The sequence below is a fragment of the Podarcis pityusensis genome (genome assembly GCF_964106645.2).
Source record: "Podarcis pityusensis genome assembly, chromosome: 5".
NCBI lineage: Eukaryota > Metazoa > Chordata > Lepidosauria > Squamata > Lacertidae > Podarcis > Podarcis pityusensis.
The window spans coordinates 81,583,355-81,610,496 of NC_138032.1; the positions used below are offsets into that span (position 1 = coordinate 81,583,355).

Here is a 27,142-nt window from a genome sequence, read left to right on the forward strand (position 1 = left end):
GTGGTTCGCACATTCAGTTAAAAAACAAAAAGAAAGTGTTCATACAAACACTGAAATAAATAAAGATAAAATCCACCACAAGACTCAAAAAACCAATACGACAAGGATTAAAAATATTGGTACTCGATCTTAAATCCAACGTCTTGCTAAAACGATAACTTTTTTTTACTTACTTCCTAAAGGACCATAGATGAATTTGCCTTATTAGCAGGTTCCAAACAGGGGTGCCTCTACCCAGAAGGCTCTACACCTTGTAACTGCCACCCACTATACTACTAACAGGGTGCCAAGGGTTGTATGTGGAATACAGTGGCACCTCAGGTTAAGAACTTAATTCATTCTGGAGGTGCGTTCTTAACCTGAGGTACCACTTTAGCTAATGGGGCCTCCCGCTGCCGCCACACGATTTCTGTTTTCATCCTGAAGCAAATTTCTTAACCCGAGGTAATATTTCCGGGTTAGCAGAGTCTGTAACCTGAAGTGTCTGTAAAACGAGGTACCACTGCACTGTATGTGGGAGGAGTTATTTATTTGGATTAACAAAACCATGTAGGGGTTTAAAGGTCAAAAACAGCACTTCTGAGCCCAGAAATTAGCAGACAGACATGTGGTTCTTTTACGTGGTCTTAGCAGGCAGCACCTGTTAAAATTCTGGCTCCTGCATTTTGAGTCAGCTGATGTCCAAATTGTCTTCAAAAGCAGGTCCAACACAGCATATATTATGGGGAAAAGGCTTCTGCCAATTCTGCCATGGCAGTGCAAGGAGTAAAGTTCCTGAGCCCTGCTGGCAGAGAGCCTTTGCCCACTTTTATTTACAATCTATATGGTGGGAAGGGTGGGGGTGTCTAGTAGCAGGAACCAGGGACTTTATAAGCTGAGAAAAAAAATGAGCACAGGCATGATTAGGTGCAGAAATTGTGGGCAAAGCAGTAAGTGACAGAAGGGCATGAGAAGAGGCTTAAAATGAAACTCCTGGACACAGGCCTGGGCAGTCTCTATGGAGGTCCTGGGCTGCCCAGACAACAAAAGCCCCCTCTTGGCCCCACTGATGTGGTCCAAAGGAAAGCACAGCAATACATTTGGCACCAGCTTGGCTGCAGGAGTTGCTGGAAGGAGGCATACAAGACTCCATCCAAGCATCTTAGGTACTCCACTCTGGATTTGTGTAGGGTTTACTTCAGGCAGCTTTATTTTAACGCCCCGGATCCAGTGAAGAAAATGGGAATAGTGTGGACCTGCATATGATCCTTCTCTAATTGTAGAGGTACCTCCAATTCCCTTTCACAGAATCACTTAGAAGCAGGGCTTTTTCCACCCGGAACTCGCCAGAACTTAGTTCTGGCACCTCTCAGGTGGTCACTATTGTCATTATAAGAGAAGAAGGGAGGCATTCATGCATCTCTTTTTCTAGAAAAACAGTGCTGCTTAAAAGCTTCTTCATATCAGCTCAGGCCATCTAACCCAGGGCTGTCCTCTCTGGCTGTTAGCAGCTCTCCAAGGGACCAGACAGAAGCTTTGCCCATCACCTGTTTCCTGATCATTTCAAATGATGCCTTCTGTTGACAATACAAAAGATATGTTCGCCTGCTTCATTGCAGCCCCTCCCATAGCCATATGGAATTCAGGGTCAGTTTCCTTGGAAGAAGAGTGTATGAGAATGTCTATTGCAGCTGTAAAGACAACCCTGACTGCTGCCTTGAGCCTCACATTTACCAACTGAGCCAGAACAACGCACATATTTTTAAGGTCTCCAATCTGCTTTTGCAAGGTGAGTGTGACTTGCAGAAAAGCCTTTGCATTCCAGCTACATTCCAAGTAGCTGGCAATCGAAACAAGACTGAAGGGTTTGGGGTTTTTTTTGCTCAGCCCAAACAGTTGCTGTTTCTCAAAAGATGACACTTTAAGCCCACCAACAATATTGATGGTAATTTCCTGTCATCACCAGGTGCTTCTGGTTGGTCCTGATTATTTAATTATTTACTTTAATGACATATCCTTTCTTTATAAAAGCAAACAAAGCTGTTTACAACAAACGTGCGAGTGCTGGGCAGGTGTTTGCAGGCCCTGATGGACTGGATGTGGGCAAACACATTCAAGCTGAATCCTGAAAAGACAGGTCTTCTGTGTTCCAAGTTCTCAATTCCAGGAGGTGGGAAGGCAGCCTCTTCTGGGTGGGGTTGCCCTCCTTTAGAAGGAGCAGTTCTGTAGCTTGGGGGTACTGATGGATTCAGTGTTGTTGCCTGAGGCCCAGGTGGCCTCGGTGGCTATTGCCATCTATGACTGGTTTGCCAGCTGCAGCAAACTTTTAGATGGAGATGATGTTGTGGCAGATTCCAGATTGGATTGTTGCAATGAGCTCTGTGTGAGACTGCCACTGAAAACGACTCAGAAATTTCAACCAGTCCAAATGCAGCAGCCAAATTATTGGCTTGGGTTGCCTCCTATAACCTCTGTTCTAAAACAGCTGCATTGGCTGCCAGTTTGTTTCTGGGCCCAATATAAGGTACTCACACTGGTGTTTAAACCCCTCAATTACTTCAGCCCCAAATATCTGAAAGACTGTCTCCTTCCCTATAGATCCACTGAGGTGCTAAGGGCAACAAAGAGGGAAGTTCTACCTCCTTCAGAGGTCTGGGTGCTGGGTCCACTATACAGTTTTTGGCGATTGCTAAAGATGCACTTTTTACCCTGGTCTTTTGTGTGTTTTCAAGGTCCACCCTGTTCCAGTGACTGAAATCTGTTGTAACCGCTTTTAATTCTAAATTTTTAATTATTGTATCCTGTGCTGGGAACTGGTGGTGAAAGGTGGGTAAGAAATGTATTATTTTATATTTTTTATATTTATGTGGGGTTTTTTGCGTGTAGAACTTACGGCAGAAATAACAGTCTGAAAACTAGACCAATATATACATAGCCCTCTTGTGGCATGTAGGAGTTATTTCAGCATACTAAAACACCTAGAAACTTCTGAAGCAGAGCTGGCTATCGCAAATATTTTTGTCTGTACATTCTACATAATTTAGGAACAGTTTCTTTTTTATAATTTTTCCTAGTTCCTCCCCCCTCTTAAAGATTCCTGCATTGCAGGGGGTTGAACTAGATGAACCTCACGGTCCCTTCTAGCTCCACGATTCTATGATTCTCTGTACAAGCACTCACTGCTATATCATGGTTCCAAAATCAGTGGGGTGGGGTTAAAAGAAAACGCATGCATCTTAAATGGAGAAAAGTACAATATGGAAGAAAATACAAAATAAATATTTGTCTGGGCGATACTCTGTTTCTAGATTTGTGTTCTAAATGAAAGGGAAGAGGTTTACTCATTTCCTGGTTGCCATGACTATCCAAGGCAGGAAAGCCTTTGTATATTGGAACACAAAGTGGTTCCTTTCTTTCCCTCTTTCTGCAAAGAACCAAAAATTATATACGTATGTTTGGGCAAGTTGGACAGTATACGTTTTTGTAGCTAGTAACTTTTTCCGCTTTAATCTCTTTTTATTATTGATGACTTTCAATTTTTGATCCATTTGTTTTAAAATTTTGTGATTTAACATACAGATTTACAGAATCAAATAGATATCAATTTAAAACCACAAAACATCCTAAAAATGCAACGGATGCAAAGCAAGAACACTAGTCACAAACAGCATTCAGCCCAGTAAGAACAGTTTTATGCAGATGGAATAATTGTAACCCACTTACCAAACGAGCATAACATCTTCATACCAGTGTCGGCAGCCACAGAGATTGCATGGGAAATCTCCAGCTTCCTTGTGTGTCGGGCAGATCTCAGTGCAGTCTTCCTCTCTTAAGTCACAGCTGGGTTGTGCCACAGAATGAATCCTCACGTAATATCCCTTAGGTTGCAAGATCAGGACTTGTTGGAGGAGGCATGAGCCCTGATTCCTATGGTCATTTTTGGAACATCATCCAGGTGTGACAATAGGTTCTGTGGTCCCAAAGAGGATTCAAATGAAACAGCATATAGCTGTGTCTGTAACATACGGCTGGATAGGATGACTCATTCAACACTCTGCTGCCATCATGTGGAGACTTGCCTGTTGGTTAGTCTAGGGCAAAGGATTTCGGCTGTGTATACACCACATACACCATGCATGTAGAGAGCATTACAAGCACATTTCCACACTAAAGTATCCTGGGAGCTGTAGTTTGTCCTCCCAGAGTTACAGTTCCCAGCATTCTTAACAAACTACAGTTCCCAGGATTCCTTTGGGGGTGTTTTAAATGTATAGTGTGTACACAGCACACACACACACACACACACACACACACACACACACACAGCCAATCTAAATCTAAATCTAAACCTAAATATCCATAGCTTTGCTATCCTTCATGTGTAATATACTTGCTGGGCATATTGTTGTCCCAACCACCAAAGAGAATGATGAATTATGTAACTACAGACTGGCCAGTCTAGTGATTTTACTACTGTTATCAACCTGGAAGTACAACGCAATGAACAAAAAGAGCTCATATTTAGTTTGCTCCAGTTTCCCAACAGAGGGAGCCCTTCATCAAGAGTTTGCAGACAATAGTGTTGGTCAGATAGGTGAAATCCCAAACCTTTTGTTTCACCTGTGCCAATGACTGCAGTTCAGCAACGACTAAAAAAGGGAAAAAAGTTTGTAGAATGAAAGAACACAGAGTGGCTACTCAGCCATTTTGAAGCAGGCAAAAGAAATATCATTAGTTTCTTGAGTGCACATTATGACCCCTGAAATAACCACCATCATTATGTGAATGATAAAGGAACTATGCATACTTTTTTGTGCGCACCCTACGTGCAAAGGGAATGCGTGTGCCTGTAAATATATTATAGACAGGGAGCTCCAGTCAATCAGTTGATGCTTCCCCCTGAAAAATGTGGCTTTATCTAGTATGGGAATAATTCAATAAGTGGGAGGAAATCAGGCTCCAAATGTTTCACTCAGGTTCACACGCAATTTGTTTCAGTGTTTTGGGATGGGTGGATCAATTGCCACATTCTGCTCCTCCTTTTTCCATGCCCACTGTCTCCTCAGTGCAGTAATTTATTTTCTAGCTTTGATAGTAACTATTTCTGATGCGCTCCTGAATGGAGGATTCTCCCTTCATAGTGCAGGGTGCTGGAAAAAAGTCATTTCTGAAACTGGCCCCTGAGTAAGATACCTTTGCAACGTGGAGAGGGCTTTATTGTGCACCTTATTCCTGTGGCTAACTTCAGGAGGACGTGTCTGAAACGATTGAGAGCAAGTTCTCCATCACCTTGGTGGAGGGGATGGAGGATTGAGAGACAGCTTCCCAAGGATTGGAAGGGCCTGATAGTTCTGTCGAGGTACCACAGGGGTTGGACTAGATCAGATAGAACTCCCTTCCACTGGACAGCTGGTGCCAAACACTTCAGATAGCCAAGAGGAAGTCTCCAACACTCAAGGAAGCTCCATCAAACTATGTCTTGTGGTTCCTTTTCCTGTTCTCCCTTTCTTCCGATTCATGATTTGACCTCTCCCTGTTGAGCATTTTGTGCGTATGTTTAGTGCTATCAGCCCATATAGATTTTTTTCAATCTATATTCCTTAATGTCAATAAAATTTGTATGTGTGGCAGAAATGTATTGGTGGTGGAATTCCTAGCGGGTTCTTTTGGCAACTGCCTTTTAAGCTAAAAGGAATATTGGATACAGTCCATACCACATTTGCTGAAGATAAGGAGGAACCTATCAGAGCTGAGAGAGAGAGAGAAATCTGGATGGTTACTTTCCTGTTTGTACATTGTTTCAAAAGATAGTTAATCTGCTTGTCTGAAATCCATAGCCAGCATGGCCACAGCCATTAGGCAGCCGAACAGTTTAAACCCATGGGTCCACAGAGAGGATATTGTTTCTTAATTTCCTTATACTGCAATCCTTCACATCAGCGGCGAGGAACCTGTGACCCTCCAGATGTTTGGACTACAATTCTCAATACAATAGGCTCAGAAGAACTTTTGGCAATGTGTAGCAGAGATGTGGGTTAAGATAGTTATTTTTAATGTGACTGCAGATGTTATTGTCACTGACGTTTCAGCCCTGCCCTTAAAGCCGATATTTGCAGGGTACCTTGCAGCAAACCCCACACTTAAGTTGTGACAAGGATATGTGTCCTCAGTTTCACCCGTGAAGCGTTGGGGAGTAAGATAGTGTGTCCCCAACGCATTTCAGGCCCAGTGACGCAATGTCGCAATCCAAAGCAACATCAGTGTTACATAAGGCAAGCCTGCCAAGGAATTCATGAAGTGTGAATCTACCAAAAAACACACAAAAAAACTGGACCGTTTCTCTTAGTGAAATCCTTATGGATCTAATTGAAACCATCTGACAAAAGCCCTTCATCGTTAACGGAAACGCAGCACAACCAAGGAAAGGCCAGCAGGGGGAGAAAAGTTTCTCAATCGTTTGCAGACAACTTGGAGAGGAATGGGTATTTGGCAGGCAGCTGTGGATTCTCTGACTTCCACAGCCAAGTTGGGCAAAAGGTATCCTGTGTGCACATCTTTGCTGCATTGCAAATTGGGAGCAAGCTCTATTTCCTCTGGGGCCTGCTTTGAGCGACCCCATATATATAGCCTTTGTCCCATGTTACTAATAGTATGGTTTCCTTGTATCATCCATTTCTTCCCATGGTCCTGCATTTTACACACATTTTATTTCTCTCTGGATCAACAAATGTTTGGTGAGACTGTGGGAGCTAGATACTGTAGTTCCTTGGCACATGGAGGCAGTCTGATGCTTTGTCGCTCTCACAGAGTGGAAAGCGATGATGGAGAGGGATCTGGAAGGCAAGCAAATTGTTCTCTGTGTTTCCATCTCTCTTGAAACACACCTTTTCCATCTCAAGAAAAGATGTGCATGCCATGCCACTCCATCTGCCTGTCTCCTGAGGAAGACAATGACAGTTATTATGTATATGGACAGGGCTTTTTTCCAGCTGGAACGTGCCGGAACAGCACCTCTCAGCTGGGCCCCAGAAGTGGAGGAAGAGACCTGACCAGCTTCAGCAAAGCCCTGTTGTGCCTCCGGGTCACGAGGAGTACCCAAAGGCGATGTTCTCTATGGGCTCTGGAGAGGGTCTCCTCACAAGCCGGAGGTGCATCGGAGCTTTGCTGAGGCTCTTCAGCCCCCCAGAAAATAACAGATGCGTGGGAAAGCGGCGCCTCAGCTGAGTAAGTCACCAGCTGGTCTGGCTCACATGAGGCTTGTTAAGCTGCAGAAGGCTCACCTCACCTCAGCGGAACAGCCTCAACAAGCTTCTGGCTGGCAAGGAGACCTGACCCTCAGTCTGAAGAGATTCTCTTTGGGCTCTGGGGTGGGTCTTCTGAGGGAGGTGTGTTCTGGCAGCTTTTTGTCTAGGAAAAAAAGCACCGTATACAGTCCTTTTCCTAAATTCTCAAAATACATCACCCATATTATCATCAACCAGGTTTAGATGCTCTAAACTAGTACACTCAAACCTTTTCAAGACCCAGGACCCACTCTTAACTTAAACATGCATTTGCAAACCCAGTTCTTAATCCTAGAAGCAACAGCGGCCACATCCCATGGCTTTGACTGGCTACTTAAACCAGGGGAGGGTAGCTACCCTCGAACCCTCAGTGAGTCAGGGCCTTCCCTTGCATGTGAAGACAGGCTCTGGTGGATTGAGAGGACAAGGCTGATATTGGGTCTAGTGGTCAAGAAGGTGGTTTGCACATACTGTCGAGGGAAATGGGGGGGGCAGATGTGGCTTGTCAATTCTGAATTTAAACCTCCGCTGCCTTGGAGCTGTACTCATTCATGAGAAAGGCTTTGGGAGCAAATCCTGAGGAAAAATCTGTACCTACTGCTTTGAAGGACATCCTTTTTAGAAGAAAAAGCTAAGGGGAAAATCCAGAGTGGAGTCCCTAAGATGGTTGGATGGTGTGTTGTGCACCTCCTTCCAGCAACTCCTTCAGTTAAGCTGATTGCTCTGCTCTCCTTTGGATTATACCAGTAGGCTGAGAGGGAGGCCCTGTTGTCCAGGCAGCCCAGGACCTCCATACACACTCTCCAGGCTTGTGCCCTGGGGAGGTCACAAAGATGTTGCTAACACAGCAAAAACAATGCAGGAGGCAGCAGTTACGAGTTTCTGCAGCTACAGCAGGCACTGTGATTCTCCAGCAGTTCGACTTCACCCCCAGAAGCACACTCCATTGACTCTCGAGATAAACAGATGCCACCAACCATATATTTGCATAGGATCAGGCCATGACCCACTAGGGGTCTCGACCCACCAGTTGAAGACCAGTGCTCTAAAACCTTTCTGCATGGAGTGTCTCTTGGAGATGGCCTCATGGGGGGCAGTAGTACCTGATCCAGAAAGATAATACTGCCACATGGATCTTCCTTGTAGATATCTTTCTCACAACTCCCCACCTGGAAGCAGCGCCTTATGATTTCTTCAGTGCAGCTCCATGGAGGAACTCTGTGCGGAGAGAACTGTACCATTGGGACACATTGTAAGGTAGGCCAGAATTATTGACCCTAACTGTACTAGAGATTGAAGGGGAGTGGCAGAGGGGGCTGAGAATAAGCATTAACATGATCACACCAATCATTTCATGTGTTTATATGTTTACAAAAGCTGCATGTTCATAGGAAATAATAGGATTGGGGAGTGCAACAGAGAAAAATGACAACGTTGGTAAAAGCACCTGTAACATAAAATCTTTGAGTCACAGAATTGTAGAGTTGGAAGGGGTCCTGAGTGTCATCTAGTCCAACCCCCAGCAATGCAGGAACCTCAGCTAAAGCATCTGTGACAGATGGCCATCCAACCCCTGCTTAAAAACCTCCAACATGTCAATAAATGGAGTTCCACAGGGCAGGGGCTGCTATGCTAAATGCTCAGTCCCTGGTAAACAGACTGATAGGTGCCTGTCGGTTGGCGCTCCTAAAAGTGAATGTACATACCACTCAAAGAAGGTCAAGAGACTGGCTTCCGCCACTCCACTTTTCCAGGACAATGAGGGGAAATACTGAAATGAAACATGGGGGAAATACCTGGCATGGGCACACCCTTAATTTCACTCTATCTCTTTGGCTCATTTATCACACTCTGCAGTGACAGCTGCAAACCCTCCTGACCCCAGAATCCTACTCCTGTTTCCTTTACAAGACAGAGTAACTGTATTTTACCTCCCTTTGCTTCTCAACCAAAGCTTATCATTGTGTGGTATTGGCGCTAAAGGGAAATGTTTTCCATTTGTTATCTCTCAGTGTTCCTTGCCGTTTCAATCTATTATTGTAAAGGCAGAGATTAGACTTTCTCTTGCGGCATTTTGTTTTCCTTTGCAGCTTTTTGAAGCTTATCGCTGAACCAATGCAATCCAAGTAATGGCAGCTCGAAGAGGCATTCCCTTCCCATCTGCGTCAAATTAAAAGTCTCGCTCGTAATTAAATGAAACGAGAGAATCAAGGAGCTCTGATCTTAGTCTTCTTAGAACCAGAATTCTCCGAAAGAGAAAATGGCAATTGAGTGGGGCATTTTCAGATCACACTAGCATAATGGGAGGCATTATTACCATAATAACATTTTATAGTAATAATCCTTCAGAGCAATGTGGTAGAACATGCTTTGTCTGAAGTGGGAGAAATTGAGGTTTCAGGAACTGTCAAAATAAAGGGAGAAATTATGCCCATTCCTGTGCATATTTATTCAGAAATATGTCTCAGTGAGAGCAGCGATGCTTACTCCCATGGAAGTGGGCATATGGTTTCAGCCTTAATAGGATATATCTTTTAAAATGTGCTTAACCTTATTGCTTCAATCTAGCCTGCTCAGACAGTAAGATCTCCTCCAGAGATTACCCTCTCACAAGAAGTCTTGTTTGGAAACATGATATGCAGCTAGGGACATAAAGTTTATTGTGGTATAAGCTTGATAAATTCCCAGTTTATTCATTTCAGTTTGCAAGTGAATTAAAATCAGAACAGTGACTGAATTCCAAGCTGTTTTAGCAAATAAAAAATGGTGGGGGAGAGATACAGACAGAAGGTTAAAGAGAGACCCTTATTCCACTTCCCAGGTTAGCAACAGCATGAAATTCCTCATCTGAAGAACTGGGATATTATATATATATAAAGTTATTTTATGTCCTGCATAAATTGACAGTGCAATCCAAACCCAAGATCCATCAGGATGACAGTTTGGATTTGGCAGATCGTAAGCTTTCCTGACCGAGCCCACCTAAGTCCCTCACCCCTCCTGAGCTGTGCCCAGGATGGCTGTCTACCAGCTCCACCTGGTACACCGGCTGAGACCCTACCTGCCGAAGCACTGTCTCACCAGAGTGGTACATGCTCTGGTTATCTCCCACTTGGTCTACTGCAATGCGATCTATGTGGGGCTACCTTTGATGGTGACTCGGAAACGACAACTAATGCAGAATGCGGCAGCTAGACTGGTGACTGGAAGTAGCTGCCAGGATCATGTAACAACGGTCCTAAAGGATCTACACTAGCTCCCAGTATACCCACATTGTACCTAATGTTACCTACCTTAGTGTCTACTTTCTCCCTAGCAAAGTCCTACAGTGTCATCACATTTCTTTCAGTTCTTTGAAGAGGGTATCACACCTGAAGAATTTGCCTCAAGCATTGCAATGCCCACCCAGGCCAGACTGGAACCTAGAAGTACCTGCTACGGACTAGCAAAGTAAACAGGCTGCAAAGTAGGAGGCTAGGCTAGATAGGCCTGTGGTCTAATCCAGTTACGTTCTGCTGCAGCTCCTAAACAAAACTGCTCCAATGATCTGCAACATACCCTGATCAATATTTCCCTCTCTCAGATCTCGGGAGGTAGTCCGGTCCTCAATTACAAACTCTTGTCACATTGCAGGTTAAGTCTACTTCAATTCAGCCATGGCCCACAGAGAACAAACAGGCCTCAGTTGAGAGGAGATTTGTTCTGCTCAAATCCCATAAAAATCAATGGGTCACATATTAATCAAGACTAACCCATGCCCCATTGATTTCTCATTAAAGCTCTGTGGGTTTCATTTATTTCAATGAGAAAAAGCACAATTAAATCCCAATGGCTTGGTGCCCTTTTGTGGGGGTCATCACATCTAGTTTCATTTAAGATCATTCAGATACTGGTTCTGCCAATAGCCATGTTAGCACCCTGTTCCTAAACACACTTGTTTCTAAGTTCATTCCACTGATTTCAGTTGAGCTTTCTTCCTAGTTAAGTGTGCGTAAGGTTACTGCTTAGGAAACCGAATAGCCGCACCAAAAATACCTGCAGATTGGATCTTCTGTTTAGGACACACTTCGTACATCTATATGTTACTCTGCACTTGCTTTAAGCATTTTTTTCAGCTCACCCATTACAGCGACAGCTTATAGGTTTGCTATGGGCATTTTTAAAACAGAGTCACTAAATTTATACTTCTCCTTCCTCCTGTTGCTCAGCGTCCCTTCACATTTCTGGCTTGACCCTTAATGTGCCTGAACTGTACTACTTCAAGTGAGGACTCACACAACTGAATGTTACTGCATGGCATAATACAACAAAATCCCTTCTTTTCTTCTTTCCCTCTTTCCCCCTTCTCACTCCTTTATGCCCCCCGCCCCATTCTTCTCTTGTGTTGACTTACATAAGAAAGTTTCAACTAAAACGGGCTGGGGAAGGATAGGGGTGAAGAGGGCAAGTTGAAGTGAAGCATGCAGTTCAGCCTTTGTAAAAATTCATAAAATCCATAAGTATTATTAACTTATTATTGTTTTATTTAAAAAAATATTCTGGACACAGAAATCTAGCATGTCTGGGGGAAATCCTTTCTCCCTCATATGACCCTTTTCAATGTGCAATTTATTTTGCATGAAATATTTTTTTATTGTGCATTTATGCTCCCAGTCCATAATGCTAGCACCCAGTCAGATATTTACTACCTCAAAGAGAAATAGCTCTTTAAATGTTTTCCAACATACAATAAATATGAGTGGAACCCAGCGTCAAAGAGTCCTACCCTGCTGTAATGTCATTTTGGCCACACAATACACAATCATCTGCCCCAAGCCAATAGGGTGCCTTGGAAGGTCTACACATATCCTCTGAGATGTTATCCAGCAAAAACAAGGGCCGCCTAAACAGACAGATCAATGTAACTTAAAAGAAAATATATTTCACAAAGTGGCAGTATATGTAAACTGTAATCAGAGAGCCACAGGTCAGCACAAGGAATCCAAAAATGATTTAACATTTCAAGAAATGTCTTCTCCAGTTAGACCAAGGCCCATCAAATTCCTCTAGCATTCTTTCTCCAGAAGAGGACATCAAAATGTCTCTTTAAAGTTAGCAGTACTAGAATTATTATTTTTAATTGTTGCAAGCTGTCTGGAGAGAAATTCATGGACACTGCAATGGAAGGCTAGACACTTATAAACAAACAAACAAACAAACAAACAAACATGACCATTTCCTCTTCTTCTCCCCCGTTTAGCATTTGGAAATCAGAAAAATGTTGCCTCTGTATAAGGATGTTCTGTTTTCAGCTGTCATAGCTAGTAGTCCCAGTCTTTTAAGTGTTCCTTTCTACATAGCAAAATGTCACTGGCCAGAGGCACAGAGGATAAGCATAATGCAACTAGGATTTTGACATGCCCATTGAAATCTGCCTGGACTGAGGAGGAAAAGTATGCAGTCATCTCCATCACCTATTCCCATTCCAGTCAGGAATTGTGGGCTTTATTGCAGCAGAAGGAAACAATCAGAAGTCGTGTCTACCTTCCACTTGTCCCACACCAAGCATAGGGAAGCATTCTTCTTGGAACCGCTTGGCTCAGTTTTCAAGCAAGATTATGCTGAATGAGGCATCTTGATTCTTTTCTAAGAGGGCGGGGGTGTGATTGTGCATAGGGCCAGTCCAAGAGAATTGACTCCCTGGGATGGAACAGAAAATGGCACGCCCCACCACAAGTCAAGGCACATAGCACCAAGGTTAGAAAAGTTATTTTGGTTCTCCTGAGACAGAAAATCATGCAAGCACATCTCTGTGTGAGTAAAAATGCAACAACGGTAAATGAAATAGCTAACAATTTGCTTTCCTTTCATGACAGCCACTCCAGGCTGCTGATTTTGGCTGTGTGACTTTGTCTAATGGTAGGGCTGGCCCAGCTTATGCATTTTCAGTTGAGACAGGGCGGGTGGAATATATGATCAGGAGCATTGTGTGATGTGTTTTCTCTGGCTGGGCTCTCTCATTTTGTAGGTGAAGGAAGTGTTAATGTTAATGCAAGTGTTGGGTGTGTGTGTGTGTGCCTGCCAGATTCAGCTGGACAATTGTGCTAGTGAAAGCCAGTGCAATGAGTCCTGCTAACACAATGGAGCTTTCCCTGCCCCCACTTTCCCTCCCTCTGTCAGCTGGGGGGGGGGGGATGGACAGTCAGGAGAACCCCCAGAACAGCACGGGGAGGAGATTGCTCTGTTTGACAGCAGAATTGCTTGCGTTGATGGAGCTATCATAATAATATGAGGTTGACTTCCTCCCAAACAAAAGAAACGGAACAGACCCCCTCCATCAAGTGAAGCAGTTGATAATATATTTTCACCCCACACTGCTCACACATGCCACCTCGCGGTATCTCCCTCTACTCAGGGTGTCAGCAGCAGTCCCCCGAGGATCAGAAAATGCAGCCAAATAGAGATGACAGGAAGGGGAGCTCGGAGGGTGCCAGGAGCAGTGCAAAGAAAGGACACAGTGGAAAGTATGAGTAGGACATAGACAGGTGGGGAAATCCTCACTGGCTGCATATTCCTCTAAGGTGCAAAATGTCACACCTAATCTCACTCCTCTCCATTTTATTGCTTTCCAACAACTGGCTTTGAACCAGAAGTGGAGAGCTCTCCATCCTGACCTCACAAATGTTGACTGATTTCAGCTGGAAGAAATCCCCTGATCCTAAACATGGCCGTTTTGAAAGTCAACAATCACGTTTTATTTAAATCAGCATCACTCATCTTTCTGATCTCTGGCAAACGTATCACTGTTCGCTAATGTTTGGCTCTGAGCTGGCATGATTAATAGCTTTTTGGTGGGGGGGGAGAGAGGTAACCATGCTGAGAAAGGGGGGGGGGTGTAAAAGAGAGATATGGAAATGAAAACAAGATGGAAGAGGTCAAAGGGTGCAGAGTTCATCTACTCCAGAATAAGCTTTCTTTGCTCTGTTACAGAGCAAAGAAAGCCTCTCTTTTAAATCAGAACCAGTGAAGGCGGTGAAGGTCCCGTGTGAGTGTCTGGAGGCGGTTGAAGGATGGATGGCGGCTAATGGATTGAAGTTGAATCCTGACAAGACAGAAATACTGTTTTTGGGGGACAGGGGGCGGGCTGGTGTGGAGGACTCCCTGGTCCTGAATAGGGTAACTGTGCCCCTGAAGGACCAGGTGCGCAGCCTGGGAGTCATTTTGGATTCATAGCTGTCCATGGTGGCACAGGTCAAATCTGTGTCCAGGGCAGCTGTTTACCAGCTCCATCGGGTACGTAGGCTGAGACCCTATCTGCCTACGGACTGTCTCGCCAGAGTGGTGCATGCTCTGGTTATCTCCCGCTTGGACTACTGCAATGCACTCTACGTGGGGCTACCTTTGAAGGTGACTCGGAAACTACAATTAATCCAGAATGCGGCAGCTAGACTGGTGACTGGGGGCGGCCACCGAGACCATATAACACCGGTCTTGAAAGACCTACATTGGCTCCCAGTACGTTTCCGAGCACAATTCAAAGTGTTGGTGTTGACCTTTAAAGCCCTAAATGGCCTCGGTCCAGTATACCTGAAGGAGCGTCTCCACCCCCATCGTTCTGCCCGGACGCTGAGGTCCAGCGCCGAGGGCCTTCTGGCGGTTCCCTCATTGCGAGAAGCAAAGCTACAGGGAACCAGGCAGAGGGCCTTCTCGGTAGTGGTGCCCACCCTGTGGAACGCCCTCCCATCAGATGTCAAAGCGATAAACAACTACCTGACATTCAGAAGACATCTTAAGGCAGCCCTGTTCAGGGAAGTTTTTTATGTGTGATATTTTAGTGTATTTTTGGTTTCTATGGAAGCCGCCCAGAGTGGCTGGGGAGGCCCAGCCAGATGGGCGGGGTATAAATAATAAATTATTATTATAATTATTATTACAGATTTCTTCAACTAACGCATTCTCCACAGTCTCTTCCTTGCCACTTTGCAATATATGCAGAAGGCAATCCTAAATCCCAAGGGCTTAAAAAAAAGGCATGCTATCTCATTGGATTTCTTGTGAAATGTACCATTTGGAAATGTAAGCCAAAGTATAAAAAAGGCTTGGGTGAAGGACTCATTTACATACGTGTGTAGATTGCTTGATCTTTCATTACTTGATTACTTAACACTTGATGAATCTCGGCTGAATGTCTGAAGTAAAATGTGTTTAAAGCGACATTGGGTGAAACAAAAGCTGTGTCTCTGGTGTTTAATTTGCGGTGTCTCATCCACACATGTAAATCTTAACTTGATAGACCATCATACGTTGAGTGCCGGCTGCATGTGTGAGTCAAGCTTTGGACTTGAAGGCAAGGAATGTATGTAGGAGAAACTGCCTGGGAGAAACTGTCAGAGCTACAAGGAACAATGGGGATGGCAAATGATGGAGTGAGCCCCTCATTATTACCTCTAAGAAACATATAGGTGGGGAATGTTTGAACTTCACCTCTATTCTGAAGCGGCACAGACCCTCTGTTCTGAAGTGGCACATTAGAAAGGCAATCTTGTATTATTGTGAAAGAATGGGTAGAAAAGAGATTTGGGGAAATTGAGACATCAGTGATGTTTTGAAAATGTAAAGACAAGACAGAATAGGTTGGCATTAAGTAACTTTCCTTTTTTAGAAATAAATTCAGAAATGACACAATTTGACAAGTGCCATTTTTGTTGTTATATTGGCATTATTTATTTTTAAGGGTTTCCTCAAGGAATGCCTTTAATTTTTTAAGATGCATGTTTGTATTTTTGTCAACTGAGGCAGTGTTATAGCAAAATAATATTGTTATTCCTGGCAGTATTTGGGGGAAGGGGGTAGCTTGTATTTAAAAACAAAAAAATTAAAAGAGCATTAAAAGATGTCTATTGCCTGTTTTAGAATGTTAGCATTTTATGTTCTCCATTTCATATTGTTCTTTATAGTAAGAGAATAAAATACACCTTTTAGGATAATTGCGATAAACACATGTAATCCATACCTTCTTAATTGATTCCATGTGATCACTTATTTTGCTTATTTGCTTGGCACATATTCTCCCAACAAAGGGCCTTGTGAAACATTTGGTTTTTGTTGGTTTCTAAATTAATCTTTCCCAGTGCATTAAGATTGCATGTACATAAATAAAGCAACATGAAGCAAAGTGACACGACCAGGGTCACACAGAAAGTTAGTAGAAGAGAAGGCACAGACTTTCCTTTAACTCATTTCTGTTACCCAGTCTGCTAAGCCATGGCTTGCAAATGACAGTTGTTGTCGTCATCATTCTTTGTCCTGTATCTGGGGTCTGAAAAGGCATAGAAAGTTCAGAAGTGTGGTGGCTGTCAATGGGTCATTGTTCCATGCCTTCCCTGTAATTCATTGTGCTCCGAGATGGTGTGACACAAGATTTATCGGATCTCTCCAGGAAACAAGGCAGCCCTTCTTCATCCCAGCAGAAACATGCTTTTCATGGTTTCATTTCAATCAAGGCACTCCAGCTAGCGAAATATTTCAAATTGCTTGGTGTACATGCACCAAATGCTCTGGGAGAGAGAAAGAGTGGCAGGAACAGGAGTGGAAGCCAAAATAGACTGGGAAGGAGCTGGTCAGTGCCGACTGCCTTGGGAAGAAAATAAAATACAGTATGCGTTTTGTGGGAGTCCTTGCAACATAATTTTTGCAAAGGGGAGGGCCATAGCTCAGTGGTAGAGCTTACATCCTAGTTCCCCTGTTGAACTGTTGAGCATACACATGTGGCATCAGGACCCATGGGTTTTGTTAATGAGAAAAGATCACATCAGTACTTAATTTTGCCCCGATGCATGCACCAACTGGCAGACTTTCCCTTGTTTCAAAATAGCCATTTTTCTCGCACACTTCTGGGTCATGTCTGAAGAAGAAAGATGACTATATACCCCATGGGAGATGTGTGTGCATTGGGAAGCTGCAATCTCCTTGCAGGGGACAGACATGCCTTCCCCCTTCTGTATGTGAGGCACTCATCCATCCTCCTTCACCACTGTTGGGAAATGTCCAGAGCTTAGCTATGAAAACCACTGTTTGGCCTTGGGCAAGTCACTGTCCCTCAGCGAAACCTACAAGATTGTTCTGTGAGGATAAAGTGTGATAACCAACCTCATGTGGAACGATAGATCACAAAGAACATACATCGGCTGCTGAAAATGTGTCAAGTTCCTTCTTCCCCTCGGTACGAAGATTACAGTGTGTGTTTCTTTCCCCCTCACTCTGCATCATTGGCTCTTGCTAGGGTGATAGGCGCATCTCAACTGCATCAGGACATGGAGAAACTGAAGAAAACACTGTACAGTGGAAGGACTGCCATTTTCAGCAGTATCAGTTGGGGTAATGTGTATATCACCCTATGCTAAGGGGTTATTTTTGGTGGGGGAGGGGAGAATATTGAAAATAAATGTTTGGTTTTCAACTAATGCATTGATTATCATAAGTGATTATCCCTGAATCGGAAAACTGGGCAAATTCTCCAGCTGCTGTTGAATGAAGAAAGGCGCATCTACCTCCTTGCACAAAGAGTGATGGAAATAATTTCAGGAGCAAGTTCCAACTGTCTACACAAGAACCAGGGCAGAGAGTGGTTGTTGGAGAACAAACTGATGAGAGAGGGATGAGCATGTTATCTTGGTTAGGCAGGGAGTAAACAAACAAAGCCATTTGCTTCCCACTTTTGACTGATGAGAGCATCATGTCGAGGCAATCACACCTTTTGCAGCGTGATGATGATCAATCAGACAGGTCCCCTCTCTGTTTTTGAGCATCAAACAGCAAGAATTAGAAACCAGTAAGGGAAAGTGGAGATATTGGTGCCTGCACATGAGGAGAGTCTTCAGGCTGATTAGGATGATGATCAGACCTGCTGTCAAATCCCTACACATGCCTCCTTGGAGAAACAGATCCAACCAAGTGCAATGGGTGTGGGAGTTTTTGCAGTCGAACCGAACAATGCCTATCTTTGCTAGTTAATAAATGAAGGGGTTAAGGACCACAGAGTTGTAAGTTGCTAGAGATTCTAAATTGCCCAGAGGCTTCACAATATGGTGACTAACACATTTAATAAATAATACTTCTTAGCACTCCTTTCCCCCTCTTTTTTGTCATCTTTAATAATTCTACTAGAAAGTTCCCCAGAATAGACAAAAAGGATCTATTATCAACATGCACAGAGACACACCTATCAATTTCCTGCATTGCAGGGGGTTGGACTAGATTACCCTTGGGGTCCCTTTCAACTCCACAATTCTATGATTCTATTATTCTAATTTATGTGCATTTGCGTGCTGAGGTCCCCCAAAACACCCTTATCCCAAATAACTCACACTTCACACATAATTTTTGTTTAAGGTTTTTGGCATAATTTTTTGGCCACAACTTTATTATCATACAAAATTGTGAGTGGTTGCTTAGGCATTGGTTAAGACTAGCTGTCCCCCCGCCATGGGGACAGCACTGACTTCCGGATTCCAGCGAAAGCCAGTGTGGAGGAACAAGATCAGGGGATAACTGGAGCTGCGACACAGACCCTCAGCTTCTCCCCACATGCTCCTAGGGGCTTACACGGCCCAAACCCGATTCCAGGGGTTTGGACGAAAGGATGGTAAGCCCCTGAATTCCTTTAACGGAATTCCCGTGCAGCAGCATCACCTGAGGGGCAGGCACAGCCAATCCATACCCCTCCACCAACCAATTTAAACCAATGCCTAACCGCCAACCTTACAAGTTGTGACGATTTGCTACGCGGTAGGCAAAAACCAGATGGCACACACTAATCAGCCAAATGGCAAAATTCCTACCAGGCCCTCGCACCAATGCAAACGACCCCATGACAGGCATAGCAAGGTCAAGCGGAAGCCCAACAAGGGAGGGCGGGCGGGTGATCCGATGCCCACAGCGAAAGAGAAAGCAACTCTCTGTGGGCCTTCCTTAAATATCCTCTGATCTCCACCCCCAAAGTGGCAACATACAAATTGCCCCAGCAACACCATCACCAATCCTTGCCAGGCCCTTTCCTTCAATTTTGCCTGGCAACTACAGGGTGCTTTGCCTAGCCCCAGCCGCAACACGTGCTCTCCTTTAATGAGAACACGCTTTGCGTGCTGAGGTCCCCCAAAACACCCTTATCCCAAATAACTCACACTTCACACATAATTTTTGTTTAAGGTTTTTGGCATAATTTTTTGGCCACAACTTTATTATCATACAAAATTGTGAGTGGTTGCTTAGGCATTGGTTAAGACTAGCTGTCCCCCCGCCATGGGGACAGCACTGACTTCCGGATTCCAGCGAAAGCCAGTGTGGAGGAACAAGATCAGGGGATAACTGGAGCTGCGACACAGACCCTCAGCTTCTCCCCACATGCTCCTAGGGGCTTACACGGCCCAAACCCGATTCCAGGGGTTTGGACGAAAGGATGGTAAGCCCCTGAATTCCTTTAACGGAATTCCCGTGCAGCAGCATCACCTGAGGGGCAGGCACAGCCAATCCATACCCCTCCACCAACCAATTTAAACCAATGCCTAACCGCCACCTGAGCCCTTACGCTCACCGCCAACCACTCACAAACCTAAACACACTCTCAACTTAGCCACCACTGACCTCAACCATACATCATTCCCAACAGAGGTAAGATGAACCCCATCAAACCTGTAGCAATCAGTGGCTTTAACATTAATATCTGGGTGGGGAATCACAAGCCCACCCAGATCAGACACCAGCTTGCTCGCAGCTGAATTAATACGCTTTCGCACCCTTTCGGTGGCCGCAGGGCAGGGACTACCCCTCCAGATGCAACGCTGAAGCAACTGTGACCAAATTAGCTTAGTAGCGGGCACCAAGGCCGCCAGGTCCCTCAAATCCTGCAAAATAACAGCACGTAAAACATAACAGGAAAAAGAAACCATATCATTTTCCCCAAGCTGCACCACAATCGCCGTAGGGGGGCCCTCCAGAAGAACACGCCTCTGCATTAGCGGTAAGAACTCCTTCCACCGCATCCCCCTTCTGGAGATCCAGGACACTCGCACGTGCTGCGGAAGGCCGAGGCCAACTCCCAGTTCAGATTGCCGAGCTCTGCAAGCGGCCCAATGCACAATACTGTGCCCCACTATCCAAACCCGGACAGTGGGTAGACCTAGGGTAAAACAAAAGATGTGAGTACACGAGATCAACACCATTTCCGCACATAACCCTTATATGCGTCCGACTTCCAGCGACCCAGGTCTTTAATCCTCCTTGCCGACAAGCCCCAATGGGCGGCTGTTGTTGCAGCCCCAATCCTGAAGGAATGCGGAGCAAACTCAGAGGCTGCATGGCCACAAGCAGCAACGACCCTGCGCAAAACACCAGTGAATTGATGGCGTGCCAATGGACGCCCATCTTCATGAATGAACAGGGCCCCTCCCCCAGGAGGCCGCAACGCCATATATTTCTGGAGATCCTTGACTGGGCAAGGGCCCCCTAGCCCAGTTGCTGGGAGCCGAATAACTGCCCCTCTACCCAGTTGATCAGTTTTGGAACTCCTGACAAGGATCTGCAATTCTGACTGAGACAAGCTCACGTCCTGCAGCAACAAACCTCTCGAACCTCCATCCTGCTTAGGTTCACACACCACCTCCCCAACCCTCAGGGCTCCAAAAAAGGCTAACGAATAGGCTGCGGAAAATAACCGCGCCTCAAACCTGGACCAACAGATGCCCTTTAGTTTACTTCGCATCCTGGTCAACAATCCAAACGTTATAGGCCTCCTTGTAGCTGGTCTGGAGGGGCAAAGCCTCCCCCACCCCTCCAAAGCCTTGCGCACCACGAACTTCCCACATGGATCATTATTAAAATAAACTTTGCTAAAGAAGGAAATTGCAGCCGCATGCAATCTCAGCGTCCTGGCTGCCCTCCGCATCTGAAATAGATGCGCCAAATATTGGAGCACCTGTGCAGTAGAATGAGGTGTGCATGTTCCCCCTACCACGGATTGCCCAGTGAAATGCAAAAAATCGGTCCAAGCCTTCTTATAGGACCTCAATGTGGAGGGGGCAATAGATGCAGCTACTCCCTGTAAAACTAAGTGCTGCCAAGGTTCCAGAGATGATCCGGGAAAAATTCCGGACGGTCTCGAGCCACTGGCGCCAGGGACCTGAACCGCTGCATCTGAAAACGGGACAGAGCATCAGCAATCTCGTTAGACACTCCAGGAACAAAACGAGCAGAAAATACAATGTTAAAACGTAAGCAATGCAAAACAAAGACCCTCAGCAGGGCTGATACCCTAGGTGATCGTGAAGACTGCTTGGCTAGCACGTTCACCACCGCCAGGTTATCTGTCCAAAAACATACACGACGGTCCCTGAAATGCTCGACCCATAAATGGACTGCCACTACAATGGGAAAAAACTCAAGAAAAGTTAAGTCCCGAGTTATAGCTTCCCCACGCCAAGCTGAAGGCCAACGCTCGGCACACCACCTGCCATCCCAATACAAACCAAAACCCAACGACCCCGCAGCATCAGAGTGCACCTGAAAATCGGTATAAAGGTTCAAGGTGTCCTGCCAAAGAGACACCCCATTGAATTCCTCCAGGAATTCCAACCAAATACGAAGGTCAGCACGCACCTGAGCTGACAGGCGCACCCTATGCCTCGGGGACCTCAAACCTGACATAAGCCTGGCCAAGCGGGAACAGAAAGGTCGCCCTGGGGCGATCACCCTGCAAGCAAAGTTTAGGTGGCCCAGCAAGGACTGCAGCTGCCGCAGAGTAACTTTTTTCATGGGAATGAGTTCAGCGATGACGCCCTTCAGCGTGAGTATCTTATCCGCCGGCAAACTGGAAGTTTGCGCCACCGTATCCAACGAAATACCCAGGTAAGTCAGCTGCGTAGAAGGACCTTCAGTTTTCTCCGCAGCTAACGGCACGCCCAGTTCCTCGGTTAAGGCAGCAAAGGCCTGCAGCAACACCACGCAATTCCCCGTATCGCTAGCTGAGGCCAATAAAAAACCATCCAAATAATGAGTGACTCCGCCCAAACCAGTTCTTTTGCGCAGAGCCCAGTCCAGAAATGAACTAAAACACTCGAAGGCCGCACAGGCTACCGAGCAGCCCATGGGCATGGCCTTATCAAAGTAAAATTCCCCGTCGAACTGAAATCCCAGCAACCAGAAGTCATCAGGATGAATTGGAAGCAGCCGAAATGCAGACTCAATGTCACATTTGGCTAGCAGGGCACCCTGTCCAAATTTTCTTATCATTTTGATCGCTTGATCAAGCGAGGCATACTTCACCGAACAAAGCTCCGGGGGAATAACATCATTTACTGATGTGCCCCTAGGGTGTGAAAGGTTGTGTATCAGGCGAAATTCCCCCGGAGCTTTTTTAGGAACCATACCTAAGGGTGAAATATGCAGATTAGGAAAGGGTGGAACGGCAAAAGGGCCTGCCATACGGCGTAGAGCCAGTTCTTTCCCAATTTTCTTACGCGCCACGTCAGGCATATCCTTCACAGACTTCTGGTTTGAAGGGTTTCTAGCTACAGGATTTGCCGCCACTGGGATTCGAAAACCCAGGGAAAAACCGTCACGCAAATAAGATGCTAAGAGGGTATAACTGTAACAATGACAACAACGGCTGTAGCCTAACCGGGGTATGAGCTAAGGAGGAAAGTACACTATTTTCCTGCACCGGCGGCTGCAGCCTGGGGCGCGGCTTTCGGGGGCTGCTGTGAGCCCCACCCCTTCCGAAAGGGCCGTCGAACCCCTGCACAGGCAGAAGCTGGATGGTTCCCTGAACACTTCTCACAACTATGAGAATATCTGCAGAATTGGCGCTGACAGGTTCCTTTGTTAAAATCCCAACAAAAGAACTTGCGACCCGTCTTAGCTGGCACAATCCTAGTTTTTTGCGATTCAGGGATCTTATTGTCAATACGTGGAGCCACATAAGTGGTCCATACATCTAAATCCTTTCGGTCCCAGCGGGCAGTGGGGATCTTGGCAGCCCTGCGTCTGAAATTCTCATCATAAGAAATCGCAGCAGACGCTCCAGCCATCGTAAATGCTGAGCGAACTATGGACAAATAAACCCATAAATGCATGGACCTCCATGGGTAGGCCGCTGCCACCACTCCAGCGAACACCTGGAAACTATCCAGCCATCGCTCGAAGGTCCTTTCAACCTTTGGCAAAACCACCCTCTTTTTCGTGGCTGCCAAACCTCTATCCTGGGAGTCCTGACACTCCTGAGGGGGTGCCAAGCTAAATATATCAATGTAACGGCCATCCAGAATCCTAGATCGCAGCTTTGTAGTCAAGTGGGCACCTGGTATAATATCCCTAGCTGAGTTGGTGGAAACTTTCACATCAGGCATGAGGACCCCTTCCAGACAGTCCTGCACCGCCCCATACTTTGCCCTGTGAGAGTTTGCCCTCCGCTCCCAAGCCCATTTTGGAAGTCCCGATGTCTCCCCAAAGCCCCAGTATAGCGAAAGCGAAGCTTCCTCATCACTACTGGAGGTTTGAGACGAAGTACCTGCGGAAGAGGATGAGGTGTCTCTCCGTCTCCTCTTAGCACGCTTCTTGGAACTCTTTTTCCGGCGACGGAGCCCACCAGAAGAGGACTTTGGAGGGAGAGGAAGGCTGTCCTCCACCGAAGACTCAGATGCGTCGCCTTGCAGCACAACGCCTGGAACTGACTGAGAAGAGACTACAGGTGAATGACCAGGAACAGACCTCACCACTGATGAGGACTGTACAACTGAACCCCGTGCCGCCCGAATCCGGGTGGATGACCTCCGCCTGGTCGGACCCCTGGGGCCGCCCCGTACCCTTGGCGCTGCAGCCTGGGAGACAGGTGAGACCGACGACTGGGACAATTGATTAGTACGCGAAAGACCCCCAGCTAACAAATCCTCCCCCTCATCTTCAGCCGAAGATGACACCGAAGGAGGTGCGTCAACAGGCGGAGCTGGACTAGCAGAAGAAGTCGTCGGAGTCGAGCAGCGTTGAATCAAACCATCCATTTCAGCCTCAACACGTGCTAACACCACTGGGTCACTGGCCAAGCCAGTGACCATGGACTGAAGGCGTCTCAAAGATCGCTGTGGCACTGGAGAACGCAAAGCTTGGGACGGGCCTTTTATGGGCCGCTTCGCTGAGGAAGCGAGATCAAGCCTCCGTGACACCTTCTTCTTTGGAGCCATACCTGCTACTAGTAAAAAAGACAAATAATAGAATTAATGCAAGGCTACACCAGTGCTCTTTGTTATAATGAATAGTCAATCAGCCTGAAAAACAATCAATCCCGATAGGTGCAACTATATGGCTCACCAGCAGGTGGCGCAGCCAGTAATCAAGGCCAATGGTATAGCTGCGTTTCAATAAACGGCCACTAGAGGCCAGCACGCAATGAGGAGGCAGTAGAAAATGGCGCTCCCGCCAAAATTCCCCAAAATGGAGGCCTCCCAACTGACTTCAGGCAGAAGGCCTCCCCCAATGCCCAAAGCAGGCCGCAAGCAGGCCTCCAACCACCAAAGCCGCTGTGCGCGCTAAGCGCCACCGGCTAAAGCTGGAACGTCCGAGGAGGGCCCCCCCGCAGCCTAAAACGGCCCAACTCCGCAGGCCGCAGGCGCCGAAGCGCGGCAAAAGCCGCTACCGCTCGGAGCCGGGTGGGGGGGGTGCCCAAATAGGCCCCGAGCCCAAGGCACGTCCCACGGCCTCCCCCAGCTCCCCCAGGCACTCCCCGCTATACCCGGGCCAAGAGGGGAAAGGCTTGACTAAGCCTCCCCAAGCCCGGCCCGAACAGGGCCGAATAAGCAAGCGCCGAGCGCTGCGTGCGAATCGGCGGCTCCAACGGCGCCTGCGCGGAGCCTCCACGCCAGCCGGCCCGCCCCGGCTAGTAAGAGCGCGCCGAAGCGCGCGAAAAGGGGGCCGCCGCCGTGAGAGGCCAGGGGAGGACTACGGTAAGCACCCGCTTTTTTCTCTAGTAACCCTACGAAGTGGGGGGGGGGGAATGGTAAAGCTCCGAGGGCCCGAAGGTCAACCAGCCCCGTCCCCGGCGCCTCGGCTACGAACCGGGCCGAAAGGCCTAGGGTCCGCCCCCCCCTCCCGGCCACCCCCAGCAGCCCCACGGGACCAAAAGCCCACGAGGAAAGTTGGGGGGGGAAGGCTAGTAAAATGGAAACAAGAGTCAGAACAAAAACAAATAAAAATTGAAAACTAAAGACAAAGAACCTGGAAAATAAATTAAAGAAGGGGGGGGTAGACTTTGGGGAGATAAACACAAAAGGCCAAGATCAAATAAATAAATAAAATAAAATAGGAGAAAATGAGGAATGAGATATAGATTTATACAACCGGTCTTTAGCTGTGTTCGATCCGATGCCCACAGCGAAAGAGAAAGCAACTCTCTGTGGGCCTTCCTTAAATATCCTCTGATCTCCACCCCCAAAGTGGCAACATACAAATTGCCCCAGCAACACCATCACCAATCCTTGCCAGGCCCTTTCCTTCAATTTTGCCTGGCAACTACAGGGTGCTTTGCCTAGCCCCAGCCGCAACACGTGCTCTCCTTTAATGAGAACACGCTTTGTACCATCAGCCATAAATATACAAATGAGCTGAATTCTAGAGCAGCGTAAAACTGCAGAAGAAGTTTTTAAATCTCATCATTTCACAGAGCTAAGAATAATCATAATAGTTGAAATCCATCCTAAATCAACATTGCAAAAAAAACACCAGAAACCCCCGCAGAAAAAAGTGGACTCTGTGCAGTGTTTTTCATTGAAAATATGCTTCAAAGCTTAAGCTAGTGGTCAATTGGAACTTCAAGGCTTGGACAGACACTTAAAAACCACTAGCAACTACATGGCCAAGCAAACCCAAAAGATCTTAAAGCTCTCTGGCCGCTGTTTAAAGTTTTGGTTTTCATTACCTTAAGCTTAACGATGTTCATTCCGAACATCTTGGCACACTATAGAGAGATTTTTACTTTAACCGCCACAATTCACTCGGTCCGCTGGAAAGGGAGCAAACATTATTTTTGTTCTCTTCGAACATCCAATGTATAAACATGGAAAGAATAAACTTACAAATAGAGGCAACTGGGTGAGGTCCAAAAGGCAACCAAGTTTAAAGTTTCATTCTTGTAAGAATTTTGTTTTATTTTTAAAAGCAAGTGTGAGGAAATAAATCACAAGCTTGTGTAGAATCCTTCACCATTCCGGCAACGCAGCCAGTCATTCCAAATGGTCCAGTTCCAAGAATGGATAAAATTGGAGACACATCATTCCAGCACAAAAAAGAGCAGGATACTGGGGGAGGTGAAAAAATGTATGTATTTCAATGGAAGAAACATGGTGTCAGTTAGGAATGACAACCCAGTGATCTTTGCCAATCAGCCAGTTCCAACCAGTAAAACCACGTTCAGGTAACCAGATCTGAAATGCCAGGATCTCCAGATTCTGTCTTTACTCCACCAATATACTTGAAAGTAAAATTGGTAACTGTGGCACCAATCATCCTGGCATGAGGGTTGCCAGATCTTCTAAAGCTCAAACTTGAGTTTTTGGGAGCTTGAGGGTGCCACCTGTTATAATAATAATAATAATTTATTATTTGTACCCCGCCCATCTGGCTGGGTTTCCCCAGCCACCCTGGGAGGCTTCCATAGAAACCAAAAATACACTAAAATATCACACATAAAAAACTTCCCTGAACAGGGCTGCCTTAAGATGTCTTCTGAATGTCAGGTAGTTGTTTATCGCTTTGACATCTGATGGGAGGGCGTTCCACAGGGCGGGCGCCACTACCGAGAAGGCCCTCTGCCTGGTTCCCTGTAGCTTTGCTTCTCGCAATGAGGGAACCGCCAGAAG

General features: G+C 46.1%; 1 protein-coding gene across 1 annotated transcript; it reads right to left on the minus strand.

The window, feature by feature from the left end:
* Positions 1 to 19,556: 19,556 nt before the first annotated feature.
* Positions 19,557 to 24,487, minus strand: LOC308476724 (uncharacterized protein). The gene is made up of 2 exons (XM_081004524.1): positions 23,803 to 24,487; positions 19,557 to 20,418 (listed from the first exon to the last, which is right to left on the minus strand). The coding sequence occupies exons 1-2, from the start codon at positions 24,470 to 24,472 to the stop codon at positions 19,844 to 19,846; spliced, it is 1,245 nt and encodes a 414-aa protein (XP_080860650.1). The 5' UTR covers positions 24,473 to 24,487; the 3' UTR covers positions 19,557 to 19,843.
* Positions 24,488 to 27,142: the final 2,655 nt, after the last annotated feature.

Coding starts and splice junctions, on each gene's coding strand:
- LOC308476724 (XM_081004524.1), bottom strand. CDS start 24,472: ATGGCTCCAAAGAAGAAGGTGTCACGGAGGCTTGATCTCGCTTCCTCA. Junction 20,419..23,802: donor CACCTCATCCTCTTCCGCAG/GTACTTCGTCTC, acceptor GTTTTACCCTAG/GTCTACCCACTGTCCGGGTT.